The sequence below is a fragment of the Mauremys reevesii genome, linkage group 1 (genome assembly GCF_016161935.1).
Source record: "Mauremys reevesii isolate NIE-2019 linkage group 1, ASM1616193v1, whole genome shotgun sequence".
Lineage (NCBI taxonomy): Eukaryota > Metazoa > Chordata > Testudines > Geoemydidae > Mauremys > Mauremys reevesii.
In genome coordinates this window covers 306,834,718-306,856,917 of record NC_052623.1, presented here as the reverse complement: position 1 = coordinate 306,856,917, position 22,200 = coordinate 306,834,718, and the positions used below count along the sequence as shown (strand labels likewise).

General features: G+C 41.4%; 1 protein-coding gene across 9 annotated transcripts in view; it reads left to right on the top strand.

Moving 5' to 3' along the window:
- The window catches only part of PDZRN4 (PDZ domain containing ring finger 4), a 389,321-nt gene extending 368,266 nt beyond the window's left edge, over nucleotides 1-21,055 (top strand). For 7 of the 9 annotated variants that reach the window (XM_039506114.1, XM_039506103.1, XM_039506145.1 and 4 more), the window contains 3 exons: nucleotides 9,567-9,668; nucleotides 12,997-13,113; nucleotides 18,898-21,054. In XM_039506114.1, coding sequence (XP_039362048.1) covers nucleotides 9,567-9,668; nucleotides 12,997-13,113; nucleotides 18,898-20,418 — 1,740 coding nt within the window. In that variant the 3' untranslated portion in view covers nucleotides 20,419-21,054. Of the gene's footprint in view, nucleotides 1-9,566; nucleotides 9,669-12,996; nucleotides 13,114-18,897 lie in introns of all 9 variants that reach the window. The other 2 variants (XM_039506101.1, XM_039506097.1) reach the window with 1 other exon arrangement.
- Nucleotides 21,056-22,200: the final 1,145 nt, after the last annotated feature.

Genomic DNA, 22,200 nt, shown 5'->3' with positions numbered 1-22,200 from the left:
TCCTATGTCTTTTTTGCCAAATGTATGAGAAATCTCATTTTTCTCTTGTTCATCTCATTTTCCTAAATAGGGCCACTGCAATCATAAATATGGGTGAGAGTCTTGCTGATCATTCTTTGATAGCATACATTTGGGTAAAACTTAGAGCAGTGGTCCCCAAACGTTTTACCTCATGCCCCCGCTTACCTCTGTCTGCATTGTCTCCTCTTCCCCACCCAACTCCCCCCACCCCCAGAGCTGGGAGCAGGGCCACAGCTCCCAGGGGGAAGGGAGCCAAGGCTGGGACCACAGCTGGGGTCAGGGGTGGGGCTGGGAGTGGAGCCTTGGCCGGCAGCCAGGGCCCTGGGTGCCAGGATGCCAGCAGCCAGGGCCAGGAGCAGAGCTGGGTTGCGGTCCCTCCCATGGGGGATGGCCCAGGCCCCAGCTGCACCCCCACTCCCTCAAACATTCCTCTGCACCCCCTAGGGCAGTGTTTTTTGAAGTGTGGGTCGCGACCCATTACTGGGTCGCAGAATGTCAGGCCCTGGGTCACATTCCTGATTCAAATTATAATGATCATTGCTGCGCAGCAGCTCTAAAGGGCTATGCAGCAAGGACCTGGAGACGAGAGAGGTCTGGGGTGAGTGGGAACGGGGGAGGGGAGCAAGTTGGGGCTTGCAGGGCTGCTGCGGGCCTCTCCCCTGGCCTGGCTGGCTGCTGCCAACAGGGAGAGAGGGACCCTTCCCCTGGAGCTCCATGCTGCCTGCCGGCGGGGGGAGAGAAAGGCCCCTCCCCTGGAGCTAGCTGCTGCTGGCAGGGAGAGGATTGGGGAGAGTCCTCTGGCCCCAGCCCTAGGGCAGCCTGCCTGCACCTCAAACTCCTGATCCCTGGCCCCACCCCATAGCCTGTGCCCCCAGAGCCAGAGCCCTCACCCCCGCCACATCCCAACCCTCTGCCCCACCCCGAGCTCCCTCCTGCACCCTGAACCCCTCATCCCCAGCTCCACCCTAGAGCCCTCACCCCTAGACAAAGCCCTCACCCCCACACCCTACCCTCTGCCCTACCTCCCGGACCCCTTGCCATACGCTTACTAAGGCCAGTGTCTAGTGTTAGTTATGTAAAGTGGGATAAGCTGGAATGTATTTTATGAAAACTCAAGTCAAAAGATATAATTATGTTGAGTCACAGGCATAAACAATTTTCATTCTTTTTGCCCCACAGTTTGGGGACCTCTGATTTAGAGTAATATTGAGCATGGATCAGAAGCTTTTGAGATTGTGATTCTAAAGGCCATTCCTTAATGTTCGGGGGGTGGGGGAAGGGGCTTACCTGATGTTGTCTATTCTTTTCTCTCTCCACCACTTATAACTGAACCTTCTGATTTCGCTGGTGATCCACCATTCAACCAATTACAGTAACTCCTGATTTAACGTTGTCCCACTTAACGTTGTTTCAATGTTACGTCCCTGCTCAATTAGGGAACATGCTCATTTAAAGTTGTGCAATGCTCTCTTATAATGTCGTTTGGCTGCCTGCTTGTAAGATTCTGTGGAAGAGCAGCGACTTTACAAGGGAGCACTGCACAAGTTCCGCTTCTCCACCTCCTCCCTCTCCCTCCCAGCGCTTCCCCCACCACCAAACAGCTGTTTGGCAGCACTTAGGACTTTCTGGGAGGGAGCGGGAGGAGTGGAAACGCGGGGATTCCCTGCTCCTCCCCCTCTCTCCCAGCACTTCACGCTTAGGACTTTCTGGGAGGGAGAGGCAGGAGCGAGGAAGTCCTAAGAAGGTCCTAAGGGCTGCCAAACAGCTGTTTGGCAGTGCTTAGGACTTTGTGGGGGAGGGATGTGGCGTGCTCTGGAGAGGAGGTGGAGTGGGGGTGGGAAGAGGTGGGCCTGGAGTGGAGCGGGGGTGGGAAGAGGCAGGCCTGGAGCATTCCTGGCAAAATCCGAGCCTGTTCTCCGGGGAAGCTGCCGCTGCTGCTGCAAAGGTGCTTCCTAGCATCCTTGCCTGCAGTGGGCCATGCCTGTGTCGGGTAAGCCAGGGGCACTTCCCAACCACAGTACAGTACTGTACTGTACAGTATACAGTATAATGCCTTTTGTCTACCTCCCAAAAATTCTTTGGAACCTAACCCCCTGCATTTACATTAAATCTTATGGGACAATTGGATTTGCTTAACATTGTTTCACTTAATTTTGCATTTTTCAGGAACATAACCACAACGTTAAGTGAGGAGTTACTGTACTCTTTTTATTCTTCGTTTCTGATCCAGGGGTTTCTACATGGTGCCACAGTCCACACTACAGGGATGTAAATTATAGAGCCCTCTAACATGCCATGCTTTTGCTCCCCCAATAAATCCTACTGGTGCAAACTAAAAGGTACCTCACTCATGTTAACAGAGTTCATGAACTAAGTACCTTTTAGTTCTCACCAAGAGAGTCTAGAAGAGGCATTAGAGCACAACATATTAGCACTCTTTGCAATTCAAACACTTGTAGTCCGGACTGCGGCTCTGTGTAAACAAGCCCTCAGATTGTTCTGCCCCTCCAGATTTGAGCTGCATTTCTCAAATAAAGCACAATGCCTGTCAGCAGGCCTCACTATCAATTGCCTTCAACAATAACAGCAGGAATAAAAAAATGCTCTGAAGCCTTAGGTTAGTGTCAGCTCTCTCTACATATTTATCTGGCAAGGCCCTCTCACAAAATAATAGGTTTCAGAGTAGCAGCCGTGTTAGTCTGTATCCGCAAAAAAATCAGGAGTACTTGTGGCACCTTAAAGACTAACAAATTTATTTTAGCATGAGCTTTCGTGAGCTGCAGCTCACTTCTTCGGATGCATAGAATGGAACACACAGACAGGGGATATTTATACATACAGAGAACATGAAAAGGTGGAAGTATGCATACCAACAGGCAGAGTCTAATCAATTGAGATGGCACGATAGCTCATCTCAATTGATTAGACTCTGCCTGTTGGTATGCATACTTCCACCTTTTCATGTTCTCTGTATGTATAAATATCCCGTCTGTGTTCCATTCTATGCATCCGAAGAAGTGAGCTGCAGCTCACGAAAGCTCATGCTAAAATAAATTTGTTAGTCTTTAAGGTGCCACAAGTACTCACAAAATAATGATATTCACAAGAAGAACAATCATTGTTTGTGCAAGTAGTTCTTCAGTACCAGGAAAATTGGTTGAAATTATAGTAAAGAACAGAATTATCAGACACACAGATGAACAGGATTTGTTGGGAAGATCAACATGGCTTTTGTAAAGGGGAATCCTGCCTCACCAATCTATTAGAATTCTTTGAGGGGGGGTCAACAAACATGGACAAGGGTGATCCAGTGGATAAATAGTACTTGGACTTTCAGGGTACATCTACACAGCAAAGAAAAACCTGTGGCTGGCCCATGCCAGCCAATTCAGGCTCGCAGGACTCAGGCTGCAAGATTGTTTCCTTGCTGTGTAGACAACCTGGCTCTGGGATCCTCCCGCCTTGCAGGGACCTAGAACCCCACCCCAAGCACAGCAATAAAACATCTCTGCAGCCCGAGCCCCATGAGCCTGAGTCAGCTGGCACAGGCCAGCTGGGAGTGTCTAGTTGTTGCGTAGACATACCCTCAGAAAGTCTTTGACAGGGTCCCTCACCCAGGCTCTTAAGCAAAGTAAGCTATCATGGGATAAGAAGGAAGGTCCTCACATAGATCAGTAATTGTTAAAAGACAGGAAACAAATCATAGGAATAAATGGTCAGTTTTTAGAATGGAGAGAGGTAAATAGCGGTGTCCCCCAGGGATCTGTACTGGGACCAGTGCTGTTCAACATATTCATAAATGATCTGTGAAAAGGGGTAAAAAGTGAGGTGGCAAAATTTGCAGATGATACAGAATTACTCCAAAATTAAGTCCAAAGCAGACTGTGAAGAATTACAAAGGGGTCTCACAAAACTGGATGGCTAGGCAACAAAATGGCAGATGAAATTCCATTTGATAAAAGTAATGACATTGGAAAACATAATCCCAACTATATATATAAAATGACAAGATCTAAATTAGCTGTTATCACTCAAGAAAGAGTTCTTGGAGTCATCATGGATAGTTCTCTGAAAACTTCTGCTCAATGTGTAGGAGCAGTCAAAAAAGCTAGCAGAATGTTCGAAACCATTAGGAAAGGAATAGATAATAAGACAGATAATATCATAATGCCACCATATAAATCCATGGTATGCCCACAGCTTGAATTCTGCATGCAGCTCTGGTTGCCCTATCTCAGAAAAGATATATTAGAATTAGAAAAAGTACAGAGAAGGGCAACCAAAATGATAATGGGTATGGAACAGCTTCCATATGAGTAGAGATTAAAAAGATGGGGCTTTTCATCTTTAAAAGAGATCTATGAAATCATGAAGGGGTGGAGAAAGTGAATAAGGAAAAGTTATTTACTTCTTCACATAACACAAGACCGGGGGTTATCCAATTAAATTAACGGGCAGCAAGTTTAAAACAACAAAAGGAAGAACTTCTTCACACAGTGCACAGTCAACCTGTGGACCTCATTGCCAGGGGATGTTGTGAAGGCCAAATATATAAATGGGTTCAAAAAAAGAATTCAAGGCAGATAAATCTATCAATGGCTACTAGCCAAGATTATCAGAGATTAAACCCCATACTCTGGGTTTCCCTAGCCTCTGACTGCCAGAAGCTGGGCGTGGATGACAGGGGATAGCTCACTCAGTGATTGCCTGTTCTGTTCATTCCCTCTGAAGCACCTGGGATTGGTCACTGTCAGAGACAAGATACTGGGCTAGATGGATCATTGGTCTGACCCAGTATTGCTGTTCTTATATTCTCCATGTTAAGGAACTAATCTGGGGGTTTTCTTTTCCCAACACTGCAAATAATACAGGAGAAAGGCACTCATGCCACTGTCGAAAATCTCTATCTCTGAACAACAGAGGATACTCTCAGGTTAAATTTGGCCCCAGATTTAGACTTTGTAAAAATATGCTTTTTTAGAATTCCTCAGACCAACATGTTTTCATTGTTATTATTTTTAAGATCCAGTGGAAACAAATATTTCTTCCGGAGGGTTTGCAACTCAGTATTGCTAATACATGAGAACCTGAAAGTAAAATAGATTAGTAACTAAGTATGACAGGTAACTGTGTCTGGATGTATTTGTACCTGAGTGTTATCAAAAGGTACCTTGTATCTCTTATTTAAATAGATTCTGCTCAATCTTTTTTGCCCAAATAACATTTTACAGATGTAGTGAAGAGTATTGCCAACCCCAAGAGTTTAAAAATCATGAGTCATTCCCCCCAGAATCATGAGATTAGCCTTAAAATCACGAAATTTTAAAAATAATACATTTTGGTTGATTTTTATTTGCCTTATGGGGTTTGAGCCTTTGGGCTCATGTTTTCAAGCTTTCCTCTGTGACCAGAAAGGGGAGAAATTGATGCTGGTTGTTAATGAAAACTGACACTCTCACCTAACTCCAGGAGTTGAGGCATTAAGAAATGCAGCAAATATCGTGGGACTTGCAATAAAATCATGAGAGATGGAAGCACTGTGTGAGGACCACAGAAGATTTATGCATAGGTCTCTCCTTCCCTCTCAAGCAAGTGGCAAAGAGTTTGGGGAAGGAGCAGAGCCTCAGCTTTGGGCCCTCACCAAGCTATACAACCCACCTGAGCCAGCCCAACGTGGGCGGGTAGTAAGAGCACTCTGTAGCCCAACAGCTGGCCTACAGCTGTTTTGTTAGACAAAGTGAAGATTTAGGTACATAATATTTTATGGGCAAACCAACAACACTCCCTGTGTTTTTGAAGACATTCATTCTGGAGAAGAGAACACCGAGAAGGGGACATGATAACAGTTTTCAAGTACATAAAAGTTTGTTACAAGGAGGAGGGAGAAAAATTGTTCTCAATGGGCTTAAATTGCAGAAAGGGAGGTTTAGGTTGGACATTAGGAAAAGCTTCCTAACTGTCAGGGTGGTTAAGCACCGGTACAAATCTCCATCATTGAAGATTTTTAAAAGCAGGTTAAACAAACACCTGTCAGGGATGGTCAAATATATTTAGTCCTGCCATGAGTGCAGGGCACTAGACTGGATGACCTCTTGTGGTCCCTTCCAGTCCTATGATTCTGTGATTCACAAGTGGGTACTTAAGGGGAGAACTGACTGATTTGTGTGTGTTTGGGATGAGAAGAAATGTTAGCCAAACTGGTATTCAAAAAGGAATGTGTTTCACTTTCGTTTTAACAAGCAGACACTACACAATAGCTAGCTTGAACTACTGTACAAAATTGTGATGTAACCCCACCTTTTTATTTAAGACCTGCTAGTCTCAGAACTGCTGGCTGGGACAGTGAATAACAGGTGTGTTGGGAGAGAGACTAAACTCCAACCTTGGGGAAGGCAAAGTCAGGAGTGGGCAATGACTTGGTTACAAGTTTTCAGCACTGAAAGAAGCTGGTTTCCTCCTGGGACAAAGATTTCGAATCTGAGAGTGTCCCTTTAATGAAAGTCTTACAAGCTAGAATGAAATCTGTCTCCTTCCACTCAGTCAAAGGGCAAATTATGGGTAGGTATTTAGGTCAGGAAAAAGGGTAGTTTAACTGTAAAAAGATGAAAATAGCTAGAATGACAGTGGATTTCAGTTTGGACTTACAGAGAGGAAGTTTTAGAGAAATCATGGATCACTACTACCAAAATCAGAAGTTCAGAATTCCTCTTGTTGTTTTAGTGGTGTTTTTCAGTTCCCTCCCTTCATTTCCAGGCAACTTTCCTTGTACTTTGACCTCTTTTTACTAATGCCCCTAGTGGTAATTGTTGGTAATGGCAAGTTGCATCTTCAGAAACAACTCTATAACTGCCAATAATTAATTTAGGCACATGCGTCTTCTGAATTTTGCAAAATCAATCTGATTTCATCCCTCCAGTCTTTCCATTTCCGCAGGAAACATCTTTGCTGAAAACCATAGCTATATTTCTTACCCCAGTATTGGCTTTGAGAATCAAACTAATCTCCAGAGCACAATAGGATCTACAAGCTGGATGTCTAAAGTGGCCTTTATTTCAAAAAGGAAATAATAAGTTAAATTTTGATGTCAGGGCTCATGTAGGAACTTTTATTTTATTTTCTGTATGGTCCAGAATGTAAAAAAAAATTTCACTGTGCTAGAATTGCCCACGAAAAATGTTTGTATAACTGCAAAACGACAACAGTCCTTTAGTTTGGTGAGATTATGTAGAGATACGATTAGGAATTGAAAAGCAAATGAACTGGCTTCTACATCTGTCTACAGTCAGTCCTCCAAGAACAGTGAACAACATATGTTGGTGATTTTCCTTTTTTTTAAAAATAAAAAACTACATTTGAAATGAATTCTTGTTGTTTTTTCAACAAGGCTAAAACTGTGTGGACTCCCATCTTTAAGGCGTTTTAATGTATTTTAAGTAGATGATAGATTCATTCCATGCCACTTTCTTTTCTTTTTAACATTTCTGGGTGAATTATAGTTCCAGGCACAGTATAGGTGGACAGCTAATAGATATTAGTTTGAGACCATCAAACTCAATTCACGTGTGAGTGAAGACTCCAGAGGTGAGAGAAGACTGTAGGTAATTCTATTGCATTTTTGTAGACTAATAGCATTACTTGAATGTCAGTGCTGATATACAGCCAGAAGTTTGATCATTAAGATTAACACTAGGTGAGTTATGTGAGGTTTTCTTTCATAGCCGAAGGCACACTGACCCTCCATCCACTCTTATGGATGAGATAACTCAGAGAAATGGAAGATGACAATATCATTACACAGGGATTGCATTCAGGTCTGGAGAACGCAGGGTTGGGGATGCTTGCTTTTATACTTTTCACAGAAATATAGCAGCTTTCCTCATGTTTTCCAAGATAATTCAAATACTAGCATATTACATACAGCAACTCCTGTCTCCTGTATGGTCTTCTTAAGTAGCTGAGAATAGTCTGTTTACCTCACACAGCACACACTGTAAAATAAAGGGAATAGACTGTACAAGGAAGGTCCCATAGATCTTGGTTAGTCCTTGTTTGATTTCATCCATGGACATCAAACTCTGCATAAATGAGGGCCACATAGGCAACTAATTGGTGATAAAATGAGGCGTATTGGAGTCACTTTTATCTTCACTATGATAGTGCAGCTTGCAGCTACCACAGGTTCTAGCATCTAATGATCTGTCTTGAGCCACTAAGCCGCTCAGCTCAAGATGCATGCTGAGACCTTATGGGCCAGATCCTCAGCTGGTATAAACTGACATTGGTACCACAGAGCTATGTCATTTTATGCTAGCTGAGGCATCTGGTCCTTGGTCTCTGTATATGTCTGTATCTGTATATTGATGAGGGCAGCTGTGTACAAGGAAGTGGGTATCATTTCTCCTGCAGTCCACACTTTGTTCCCTCCACATCTCCATGGAGGTATCTCAAAGATTTTGGTGATAACCAAGCAAACAGTCAGTGCATATTTGTGGTTTTATTTAATCTAAACTAAAACTGTTTTTTCAAAGCAATGTGTTCAGGCTGTGCACATGCACATTTGCTTGGTACTTTTCTACCAGGCAGTTCCTGCTACTAGCTTTGAAACTGAACCCCTGCAAAAGGAGATGGATTAACCAGGCTGCATATGGGAAAACCTTTTTATTCCATAAAATTATTAAAATCCTTTGCCCTCTAGCCTGTCCCCATTACTTTTCAGATGGATTAAATATTTTTTGACAATGCAGTTTGGCACAGTGAGGAAAATCCACTTCTTGTGCTGTGAAACAAAGAAAGCGTGGTATTTTTAGGGGAAAAAATGCCTTGTATTTGAAACTTGATTTTTCTTAAGCAGCATTTTTAGGTAGAGTTGAATGGGCCTGTAAAATCTATACATTAAGGTATAGTTATTAGTATGATTGTTTTTAACACAAAGGCAGAATTGCAGAGAGAAGTTGGAGAGAAAACAGGTTTTTACAGATGATTCATTTTTTATTTTGATTATCCCAATGGGGATGTTTTGTGTGGTTCTGGACACCGAGTCGCACACACAAATATAAAATGATTAAATGAAATAGCAATCAGCAGTGGCCTGTAAGTATTGCCTGGTGAGAGATAATACTGTAGCCCTCTAATTGGCTCTCTACAAGCATACAATATGACTGATTTCAGCTGTAGTATTACCAGTCTTGCTTCCACCAGCACTATTATCTCAGAGTGACACTTCCATTACTCTGAACGGAGAAAGATGAACGTCACCTGTCAGGGGCTGGTTAATTGTGTTGCTAGATGTATGTTGCTAGGGCGCAGGTTGGACATTTATGAACATAACTGCTTCCTCTGATGTCCGCCATCCTTCAACGATCGATACAGCTCTTACAGTAAACGCATAATTGAGTGAAGGCACTTACCACTGAGGAGCTGAAGATGAGCCCATTGTGTGAGTTTCATTGTCCATACATTTACCACAAATGAGCTGATATTTGCCCTTTATTGTGTGTTGCTTTGTGGAAATGGAAACTAATGTGCCACTTTCATTTGTTTTCTAGATAAATGGCCAAGATGTCCAGAATCGGGAGGAGGCGGTGGCATTGCTCTCCAGTGATGAATGCAAGAAAATTGTGTTGCTGGTTGCAAGACCAGAGATACAGGTTAGAATAAATAGATGCACTGAGCCAGGAGCTGGGTTTAAGTGTACAGTCATTGTCACCCATAAGAAAGGAACGCTGAAAAACAGGATTGCAGAGGTTCATGAAAAAAAAATGGGAAAACTATAATTAAAGATCTTTGCCAATCTGTAGCCTCAGAAAAAAATAACATTATATTACTAGGAGTTTGTTTACCATTGTACTTGCTAAAAGGTTCTTTGCAAGTAAATACAATATACATACATATAAATACAGTTGATTATCTAGTACTAATGTGATAGTTAACTAAATGTGAAGTGGAACTTCAAAAATACATATTTATTGGTTGATGATTCTTACTGATTTCTGGGACTAAATTTACACTCTTCCATGGTTTGCACCTGCTTGTGGCAGGATTGAAGTGGGCTCTGGGTGAGGATTATCTTTTTAAGCAATGTTTCACTAAACTCTCCAGTTAGATCTTGATAGTGGGCATTTGATGACAATGCTATTCAGCAAACCTACTCCTATCTAACTGTTTTCAAGGGAAACTGGTCGCATGAGTTTTCTCATCAAGTACAAATTATTTAATAGGAAATAGATATTTTTGCCACACAATTTTAAAATATACTTCCGGCTTTTAAACAAAACTGATGCCTTGCAAAGAAATTTTTTATATCTTTGCAGTGAGAGATGTCAGGCTAATCATCAAGAAAAAGGAGAGGAAAAAAAGGATTATTTCTGCTTCCTTTTATATCCCACCACAAAGCAGAAAAGGACATTACATTGTCACTCTTCTCTCCATCTGTCAGCAGTCCAAGCAAAGTTGGTTATGTTACCATTTGTCTCTCATATTATTGTTCTGATATTTTCAGACTTGGTGACTACATATTCTCTACACATTAAATTGAATAAATGTAATTCAGTGTCACCCAGAATCCCGGCTTGAATCCAGTAGTTAGGCAATATCAAATTTCAGCATATATTTCCTTTATGGTCTTAGCCTTTCTAAATGGCTCCTAGAAAACTGGCTATATACTAAGGCAGAGTAAAGCTATTCGCCTCAGGTGTAAGTAGCTAGGTTATATCCCTTCTTGGTCTAGAGACCCTTCAGAAGCTTTTAAAAGATTTGTGTGAGGATTCTATCTATTTTTTTTTATTTCATTTCAGTGGGGCTCTCACAGGGCCAGGGATCCACCTGCCAGACCCAGTTGTAGAAACCCAACAAAAGATCTGATCCCACCTTCCTCAGGCTTGTCTTCATAGGAATGTTATACCAGTACAAGCCAAGATGGGAGTTTAAACTGATCTAGTTATACTGGTATAAGTCCTCATATGGACACGCTAATTCCAATATATGAGGGCCAGTTTTCAGTTTATCTTATGTCACATTGGAAGGAGTTTAAGCAAATTTGAAAATAGCCATTCTTATTCCAGAATAAGAGTGTCCACAAGGGGGGGTGTTATACTGGTATAATATATCGGTTTAACTATACCAGTATAATTATAATTATACTGGTATAACTGGTAATGCTTTCATGTGTAGACAAGCCCTTACTAAGGCAAACACTCACTGGAGAAAAAGGAGTAGGATTAAGTCCTAATCTTTGAAGTTTTCTTTTAGAAAGAACTCGTAATGGCAGTGTTTCAAGGACTGACTGCTGGCCACATCCAGTGACTAACAAGAAAAGCTTCTCTGACTAGTCAACATTGATTATTAATCAGTTAATATTAAAAACTGAGCATACAAGAAACATACACAAATAACCATGTGAAACAAATGTGTATGTGCCCACACGCACATGCATCAGTACACATTTGCACTGGGTGTATATTTATGTTTTTAAGAACCGTAAGAATTGCCATATTGGATCAGACCAGTCCGGTGCTCCATCTACTGCAGTATCCTGTCCACAACGGTGGCCAGCACCAGATGTTTGCAAGGAAGGTTTTAAAATCCTCTGAAGGACAATTGCTGAATTATCTGCCCATAGGGGAAATTTCTTCCTAATCCCAGGCACTTAGTGGTTTGCTTGTGCTGTGAAACTTTGGAGTTTATATTCTTTATAAGGTCAAAGGGTTGACTATACATAACAAATAAAAGCATTTGAAAAACCATGAATGAAACCTCAACATTGATGTTCTAAGTAGATACCATAATATGTTAAAAAGTGCCACAGAATCTCAATCAACATTTTATACCTGTCCAATGTTTGGCTGGTTTGTGGAGGGATTTTTTGTTTACTTGCTTGTTGTTTTAAACAATTAGCATCTCTGGGCCAAAGGTCCATTGGCTTCAATGGAGTTATCCTTGTTTACAATGCAAAATAACTTAGTTCCATGTTGCATTGTTGCATGCAATTACACTGTTTTTAGCTTCTGTGATGTCCATAAAATTTTACAGGTAACTTGATATTTTCTCATACTCTAGAGTAGTTGAATTAATATTTTAATTTCTGCCCCTCCCCAACTCTGTCACCTTCCTTCTCTGTTACCTGTTTCTGCCCCTAAAACACTGCCATTAGCAGACATGCAACACTACATCATTCCCCTTCTAGTGATAGTATTTTCCTTTTTTAACCCAGCATGCCATCTGGAAAGGGAACAGAAACACAAATGGAGACTTACTGTTGGCATGCACATAATACTGTGTATGTGTGTACAGCCACATCTCATTAACTTGACTGAAATAGTAGGCCTCCATTTTCCTCTTTTTATAATACTGTCTTCAACGAATATGAAAGTAATGTTTTAATCTTTAAAAAAAAAAGTCAATTCAAAGAGAGCCAAAGAACAAAAAAGTTTAGTCATTGCATCAGTCAGTGCTCCCATCCCCTTTTTGTTTGTTAGTTCATTCACATGGAAGAGCAATAAGAGAAATGTGATGGAAACCCAGAGTGAAGGTGCTGTTGAGGTTCAGGCACTGGGACACAACCCTGGGGTGGAAGTTGTTAAAGGAGGAAAGAGCCCGATTATCTCATGGCCCTATTAGTATCATTGCAGTACTTTTAACATTGGGGCTCTTGGAGGTAATGAATATGACAGCTCCAGGACTATGTCGTATGCCTTTCATACATTTTGAAAGGAAATAATGCTCTGTGCTGTGCAATCTCCTTCATTATGAGAGAAAATCAGTCATACTGTTTCAAGAAAGGATAAAAGGCCTAAGAGTCCCTGTTTTTTTTTTAATCATCTTTTTCTTCTTTTTGGAGAGGCGAGGTATGGGAGCCTGTATTCTGAAGAGAATCATTATGATAAAAAGAACTAGTCAGGCATTGCCATTTGGGTTTACCCTATTTTAGCATGCATTCCCCACTAACATAATGCAGTGTACTAATGTATTCTTTTGCAGCTGGAGGAGGGGTGGCTGGATGATGAAAGGAATGAATTCTTAGAGGAGTTAAACTTGGAAATGTTGGAAGAACAGCATAATGAAGTAATGCAGTTCACAGCCAATGAAGTGGAGCAGGTAGGACTGACACTAAATGTATCATTGGAAATTTTGCTAGGTATATTTTTCTATTGAGAGAGAATGAAATGATAAGTCAAAAAACTGAATCAAAGGCTTTGATAGCACTTTGTCATGAGGATGCTCTGAACTGCAATACATTCTTGATAAGGAAATATTTTAGAAATAAATGTTTAGGATGGATGTGAGAGGGTAAAATTTTAGCAGAATGTGAGAGGAGTAAAGCACTGATTCTGCATTTTCTCTGAGGTCTCAGCACAATATTACAAGCCCTTTTACATGCAGGGTCTTGTGTATTGTCACTTTTATTTATGAATTATATCAGAGTCACCTGTCAAGGCCATAGCTAGGACAGGGTCCCATTGTGATGAAGACAATATGGACATATTGTACAAGATATGGTACATATATTGCTATGTAAATTACTACTTTATATAGTTCACTGCTACTATATAGTACTATGTATATTACAAGATGACAGTCTAGAAATATCTACCAGGGGAATAAATATTTGATTATGGACTCTTCAGTCTAGCAGGCAAAAGTATAACACAATCCAGTGGCTGGAAGTTGAAGCTAGACACATTCAGACTGGAAATAATTTTTAACAGTGAGAGTAATTAAATATTGGAACAATTTACCAAGGATCATGGTGGGTTTTCCATCACTGGACATCTTGAAATTAATATTGGATGTTTTTCCAAAAGATGTGCTCTAGTTCAAACAGGAATTATTTTGAGGAAGTTCTATGGCCAGTGTTATGCAGGATGTCAGACTAGATATTTTCAGAACAGACCTATTTTAAGAGTCCCATCTAGTTTGTCACTGAAGTAGGACCCTTCATTTTCATTTTTTTCCCCTGAAAAATTCCTGGGTTTCGAAAAATCCAGTATTTGGATTTTTCCAGTTTCCACCCAGATTTTTACCTGCTCAAAATGGCAATCCCAGGTCCCCTCTTGCAGGCTCCCCACTGGACAGCACAGCATGCCTGCATAGGGAGGGGAAACTGGGCTTGGCTGATGCTGCAGCTGCACAGTGGAGGAACAAAATGGGCAGGGAGCCTGCCGAGCCCACCAACTGCTGCAATGACAGGCTGCAGGGAGCAGGAGGCTCCACCTGGGAGAACAGGCCCCTCCTGATCTGTCTCCCCTCCCAACCTTACCTGCTGATGAGTGCCAAGCACTCCCGTCCCATCCCATCCTGTGCTACTGAAACCTCTTATATCAAGCTAACTGCACAAGTCATCTACAATAAACTCTTTATTTTAAAAAACTTGAATTTTTGTAATGGGGATTAGAGATAATGGTTTCATAAATAGTAAACACGTTTCTCTATTTGTTGCTTTTTTCTGTCCTCATGCCCCCCGATATTAACCCTGATATTTACCCATGAAGAAAAAAACTTTGTTTTTTTTTTTTTTTTTTGCAAAATCAAATACTTTATTATTTCTCCATTAATTAGGATGGAGGGAGGGAGAGAGAGGACAGACACACAGGGTCACAGGGTCTCTCTCTGGTAAACAATCACAGCTTTAAGCCTTTTTACCTTTTTTAACAGACAATTTAACAGTAACACACAAAAAAAAACAATACAATTTTTTTTTACAAAGGCAAAAAAAAATTATCTTATCTCAATCAAAAAAAAAAAAAAGCAAGCCTGCAATTTGGTTGATTGCAGCAATAATATATACAACACAGTTCCTCCCTCCTGTCCCGCGCACACTATCTTTGCTCCTACAAGTCTTACGTCATTAAGGTTACAGTATGGCCTGACTCTTGCTAACTAACATTCATTAAGATCTCTTCAAATCCTTGTTAATTATTTACTGGCTTCCACACCCAGAAAACGGTAAAGTTAATTGTTTGCACTGATTTTCACCTGTTTTTAAATTTTTGATAAATTCCTGGGATATTTTAAAAAACTCCAGTCGAGGCTGGAGTATCTCATCTTTAGCCCATCACTGGCAATCCCTCACACCTCTGTCAGTCTCGTTTTCATCTTCATAGGGGGACTGGGTAGCTCACTCTTCTGATTTGGAGCAGCAGGACCTACTAACCCTGCTCCCTTCCCCTGGATCTCTCTTATCTGATTGCTTTCAAACTTAAATAGCACTCTGGGGTTTATTTCCCAAATGTTTCGTGAGTTGTAAAATCAGAGTGGGAACCATGCCTGCATTCCAGCATGATTAGCCATTCTTGCAATAATGAATCTTATCCAATCTGAAACATAGACCCTTTTGAAGTTCACTTATTGCTCAGTTGTACACACTACTAGGTTGGGATTGTCATCATCTGCAGTTCTTTTTGCGTAAATGCAGCCTATAGAGCTTTTTGGCCTTTCAAACAGAAGTAATTGGGAAGAAGACTGACACTGTACATTCTAAAAAAACAGAATCTTGAATTTTCAATAGATGATGGGTGGAATTTTCAAAAATGTCTAAGGGATTTCGCATCCTAAGTCCTTTTTTCAAAAGTGATTTGGACACTTAGAACCTGAGTCTCAGTGGTACTGTATGTCATATACTACATTAAGTATCTACATTATTTTCATTCTTCACAATGGAGCAAATGTTGGTACACGTCTACCCTGATATAACGCTGTCCTCGGGAGCCAAAAAATCTTACCGCGTTATAGGTGAAACTGCGTTATATTGAACTTGCTTTGCTCCACCAGAGCGTGCAGCCCTGCCCCCCCAGAGCGCTGCTTTACCGCATTCTATCTGAATTCGTGTTATATCGGGTTGCGTTATATCGGGGTAGAGGTGTATTTAAATTTTGCCAAATGTCAGTATTTTCAGTTTCTCTTGCTTAGAAAATCTTAATAACCTTTGGATTCAATTTAGCTAGCAGGTGTAGAGAGATTGTTTCTTCATTTGAACTAGTGTATTCAGAGTTGAGAAATGAATTGGAAGTTGAAAAGGGGGACAAGCTTGTCTTCCTTTTCCAATCAAAGAATAAAAGCCAAGTAGGAAAGGATGAGATCTACTAATTCAAAAACTTAGAGGCATGGGGCCTGATTTTCAAAAGTATTTAGACACCTAATAAAGAAGATAGGTGCCTAGTGGGATTTTCAAAACTGTTTAAGCAGGTTAGACACCTGATTCCGATAGATTTAAACTTCCATTGATTTCCCTAGGAGTTAGGTGCCTTTTGAAAATCCCAGTAGGCACCTATCTGCATGTTTAAGCACCTAAAGACCTTTGAAAATCTGGTCTTTAGTCCCACTGGATTTAGGCTTCTAAGTGTCTAAGTCACTTGCAAAAATGGAGCATAGGTGCCTAAATCACTTTAGAAAATTGTACCAAGTCTTAAAAAGTCTTCTGTCACAGTCATGCATCAGATGAGTAAAGAAAGAAGTATTAAATGAACATTATAGACAAGAAATACATCATGGTGCAGTAAAAACAATATATTGGCATGCATTTGGAATGGTAACATTGCTTACATCTCAAATAAGTGTCAACAAAGTCTTAATAGAGCAGTACAGCCTGCCAGCATGTAATCTGTGTGCATTGCTCACATCTTACAGTAAAAAAAAAATTGGAAGTGCTTCAGTGTGACTTTAAATGTTATTGGTACTATTGTTCCTGTCCCTTCTTCCTGTAAAGCCAGGATTCCAAGAGAATCTTCCAAGAGATCCTGACCATGAAGGGTCATGAAATAGTAGACTTACATTTGTCAGCTGTCCAGGACTGAATATCTTCTGTCCTACCCCTCAAACCAATTAAATTCTGGTGGGAGGATTCCACAATTAGTGAGAGTGGTGGGCAAGAAAGAAAGAAATATTTTTCTGATGCAGATGAACCAGTCGGCCGCTGTCACATGATGATGCATGTATTTCACCATCACGTATATGGTGTTTGAGCGTATGTATATTTATGTATGAAATATACAATGTCAGTATGAAGGATAACTGTTTTTTTAAGTTTTAACTGCTAGTGAGGAAGAACCACTAAAATTACTATGGATAGAGATGTTGTCTCCTCAGAGACTTTTGACAGCCCTGTCGTGAATACTGCTTTCTGTTGATCATGGGTTTCATTCTGAATTTAATATACTCTACCACACTTTACATTTATTTATTTATCTATTTGTCTATTTCTATTTTTCATTGGGCCACCAGTTGCCACCATTTTCTACCAACAACTGAACAAAAGAGACTAATTGAGGGGTTCATGATCCTGAAGCAGAAATGATGCAGTGTGTGTAGGGTGCATTTAATTTTTTTTTTCATATCTTCCACTATCTATCAAGGTAAAAGAAAAACAGCAATTATTATGAGAGTGGTCTCTTGGATTCTGTTTCCTCTCATTGGTGCACTGTACCTTTTTCTCCCTTTACTATTACTAACCATTATGTTTAATTGTGTAATTACACCTCCTAAAGGAGAAAACACATTTGGCTGGTGCTGGGTGCACTTAGGCATACAGTGAGTATGCTATATAAATTGCACTTTGGATGATAGTGGTATAAGAGAAATAGGGGGAAATGCCTTTAGCATACCCAGTTAGAAAACGAAAAAAGCATGCACACCTTCAGCGTTGCAGTATCTATTGCTCTTTGCATTAAAGCACACAATAAATAGGTTAGGTACAATGAGTAGGACATGAATTCAAAAACAACTGCAAAAAGGCTTGACATTATGTCCATGACAGGCACTCAGTGTTGTTCTACCCTTAATGGTGAAAGGCTATGGGTTAGTATTGTGGAAAGTAGATTTTAACTAGGAAACAAAAAGCCTTCCAAAGGATAGGTTAGGGAAAAGTCTGTTCAAGTTAGCTGAACTCTAGGACTTGTTCAGGTATCAGTCTTCCATTGACATAATGCTAAAAGCAGGTGATGGGAGAGGTAGAGAGGGCTATGCAAGAATAGGCTAACCACTGTTTTGTCTTCAGCTGTGCCAGGGCAATGTGCACAGAGATCCCTGGTATGCCAGCCGCAGTGTCCTGCTGCAAATAGGCCCCCTAGTGCCATGCTACTTTGCACTGCTCCCAGCTTAAGTGGTCTGCTTCATGTACTTTCTGATGTTATGCAGGCATTGCTGGTTGCTCCAGGTTTGAGAACAACTCAGCTCCAATAGTTGTGGCCATAATCCAGAGCCAAAAGCTGCACTCCACCTGGTGCTCATTTTCTTTCAGTACCACACAGTGTTGGCTTTGCTGGGAAGGGGGATATTTATTTCCTGACTCTGGGCAATGTTTCAGTGAAACAGGTGTGCTATATTTCATCCACTTGTTTGCTCCCTCCTTGAGGAACTTAGTGTGATCTGTGGAGCCTACAGCATGATGCTCAGGAATGTGTAAAAGCCATAAGCATGTAGGAATTACAACCAGTCGGGAATTTTCCTCAGCAATGATTTTCTGACAGAAAATCCTGGATTTTGTTGAAAAATTTTGATTTCCCATCAGGAAAACTGAAATGACAGCTCTCCGGCTGCCTGCTGGGAAGACATTTATGAATTTCCACCTGCAGAAAGAAAGTGAAATGCAAGATCCTTCCAGATAAGCAGTCAGCAAGCTGAAAAGTGGAAATACCTTTCTGTGAAAAAAATCATGTTTTTTGCCTTTTCATGTTGAATCAGGCTGAATTTTTTTTTCAAAATGTGAAATCTTTCATGAAAAGCGATCTCCATTTTCCAGCCAGCTGTAGTAGAAATGGGATTTATTCATCATTTTAATTAATTCTTATAGATTAAATTAGCTGTTTAAGAAGAACAGGACTGAAAAATATTTTAATTTAATATGGTCTGTATTTTCTACTAATTTTGGTTCACTTATTTTCTTAGCCAAAAAAGCATGAGGAGGAGGACGGCACAACGGACACTGCAACTTCGTCATCCAATAACCATGAGAAGGACAGTGGAGTGGGGCCTACAGATGAGAGTCTGCGTAATGACGAGAGCTCGGAGCAGGAGAATGCACCCGATGAGCAGAACAAAACAACCCTGCAGAGCACCCGGGAGCTGGGGCAGAGCCAGGATACGTTAGGAAGCATTGAACTCCAGTGCAATGAAAGCTTTGTGTCTGGGGAATACATTGAATCTGATTTCATTGGAAACCAAGATGAGGAGTGTGAAAGGTTTCGGCAGCTGCTGGAGCTCAAGTGCAAGATTAGAAACCATGGAGAGTATGATCTGTATTACTCAAGCAGTACAATACAGTGTAACAGAAGGGAGCAAGAAGGGGTGGAGCATGAGCTACAGTTACTCAATGAGGAACTGAGAAATATTGAGCTTGAGTGTCAGAATATAATGCAGGCTCACAGGCTTCAAAAGGTGAAGGATCAGTATGGAGACATTTGGGCATTACATGATGGAGGATTCAGGAATTATAACACCAGCATAGATGTACAAAGAGGTAAACTGGATGACATCATAGAGCACCCAGAGAAATCTGACAAAGACAGCTCCAGTGCTTACAACACAGCAGAAAGCTGCAGGAGCACTCCACTGACTGTAGAGCAGTCCCCTGATAGCTCGCTCCAGAGAATGATCAGCATTACCAACAGGAAAAACCTGAGAAGCACAATTGTAGCTAATCAGTTGTGTACTGGACAGAGTGGTACGGAGGTAACCCCATCCAAAACCACTGAGCAAAACAGCACTGTTGAAGAGAAGGAAACGGTTGCAGAAAGTAGCAATTTCACAGAGCAGGAGAAGCAAAGCACTGAGCACATTCCTTACCTATCTCCATATCATAGCTCTTCATACCGGTATGGGAATATACCTGCTCATGCAAAGCATTATCAAAGCTATATGCAGCTGATCCAACAGAGATCTGCAGTGGAGTATGCCCAAAGTCAGCTCAGTCTAGTGAGCATGTGCAAAGATTCACAGAAGTGTACAGAGCCCAAAATGGAATGGAAAGTGAAAATAAGGAGTGATGGAACAAGGTATATCACTAAGAGACCAGTGCGAGACAGAATCCTGAAGGAACGTGCCTTAAAGATTAAAGAGGAGCGCAGTGGGATGACGACAGATGATGATACAATGAGCGAAATGAAGATGGGTCGTTACTGGAGCAAAGAGGAGCGGAAGCAGCATTTGGTGCGAGCCAAGGAGCAGAGGCGGCGGCGAGAGTTCATGATGCGGAGCAGGTTAGAGTGTCTTAAGGAAAGTCCACAGAGCGGCAGCGAGGGCAAAAAAGAAATTAACATTCTTGAACTTAGTCACAAAAAGATGATGAAAAAAAGGAACAAGAAAATCTTGGACAGCTGGATGACAATCCAAGAACTGATGACACATGGTGCTAAGTCTCCAGATGGGACAAGAGTGCACAATGCCTTTTTATCAGTTACTACTGTATGAACACGACTGTTTCAAAGAGTATACTACCAGTTTAGGTAGAGTACGATTGCCTCGTTCAAGGTGGCATTTTTATATATTTTGTGACTGTTTATAGTTTGACCTTTTTTGTAAGCAAAATTACTTGATAATTTTTCAGTTGTTTTTCACATAATGGTACCTTCTTTCGCTGGCAATCTTTCTTTACTCTGCAATATATTCATAATATTCATTTCTATAAAAAAAGAAAAAGAAAATAAAAAAAAATGGAGGAGACAATTTCTTACCCTAATGTATGTATTGTAAGTTAAGATCTGGATTTATTTCTCTAGTTTTCTTTTTTCTACTTTAGTAACAATACAATACCAAAACAAAATGCTTTATACAGTATCCTTACTTACTGGCATAACAAGCAGTTAAACTTTTACATCTTATATTGCATCTGTTAATAAGTCACATGCCACGTCTTGTTGTACAGCTAAGAATTACCTTTTTCCAACAACCCATTGTACAGTACATTTAACCTGTAAATTGCAATTGTATTTGTCCAAGTAAAGTGTAAGTGGGCAATTCTCCCATGGTATGTAGTGGCATTGGTCATGTAGCTAGCTAATATGTGATAATTGTGAAGATCAAAGAGGAATAAATTATTGCTTATCTTTATCAAGAGTTCTTTGATTTTAATTGTTCGCTTGATTACAGAATGAATTATTTCCACATACATGATTTTTGAAGGACATAAGAAGATTTCAAGGACACAGGGCACAATTCATTATGATATTTCTTATAGATTAGACAAGTTTCCTTCTGACTTTATTCCATTAATAAATTATGATCCTGCATTTCTTATTCATGCAGAAGTTGGAATAGGAGTTTTACCTTCTTGGCAACAAGGGCACGCTGTTGACTCATATCCAGCTTCTCGTCCACTGTAACCCCTAGGTCCTTTTCTGCAGAACTGCTGCCCAGCCATTCGGTCCCTAGTCTGTAGCAGTGCATGGGATTCTTCCATCCTAAGTGCAGGATTCTGCACTTGTCCTTGTTGAACCTCATCAGATTTCTTTTGGACCAATCCTCTAATTTGTCTAGATCCCTCTGTATCCTATCCCTACCCTCCAGCGTATCTACCACTCCTCCCAGTTTAGTGTCATCTGCAAACTTGCTAAGAGTACTGCCCACGCCATCCTCTAGATCATTAATGAAGATATTGAACAAAACCAGCCCCAGGACCGACCCTTGGGGCACTCCGCTTGATACCAGCTGCCAACTAGACGTCAGGGCCGGCTCCAGACCCCAGCGCACCAAGCGCGCGCTTGGGGCGGCGACCCGCGGGAGGGCGGCAGGCGGCGCCGGCGGACCTCCCGCAGGCATGCCTGCGGAAGGTCCGCTGGTCCCGCGACTCCGGTGGAGCATCCACAGGCATGCCTGCGGGAGGTCCACTGGAGCCGCGGGACCAGTGGACCCTCCGCAGGCATGTTTGAGAGAGGTCCACCGGCGCCGTGGGACCAGCAACCGGCAGAGCGCCCCCCACGGCGTGCCGCCCTGCTTGGGGCGGCGGAAATCCTAGAGCCGCCCCTGCTAGACGTGGAGCCATTGGTCACTACCTGTTGAGCAAGACGATCTAGCCAGCTTTCTATCTACCTTATAGTCCATTTATCCAGCCCATACTTCTTTAACTTGCCGGCAAGAATACTGTGGGAGACCGTATCAAAAGCTTTGCTAAAGTCAAGGAATAACACATTCACTGCTTTCCCGTCACCCACAGAGCCAGTTATCTCCTCATAGAAGGCAATTAGGTTAGTCAGG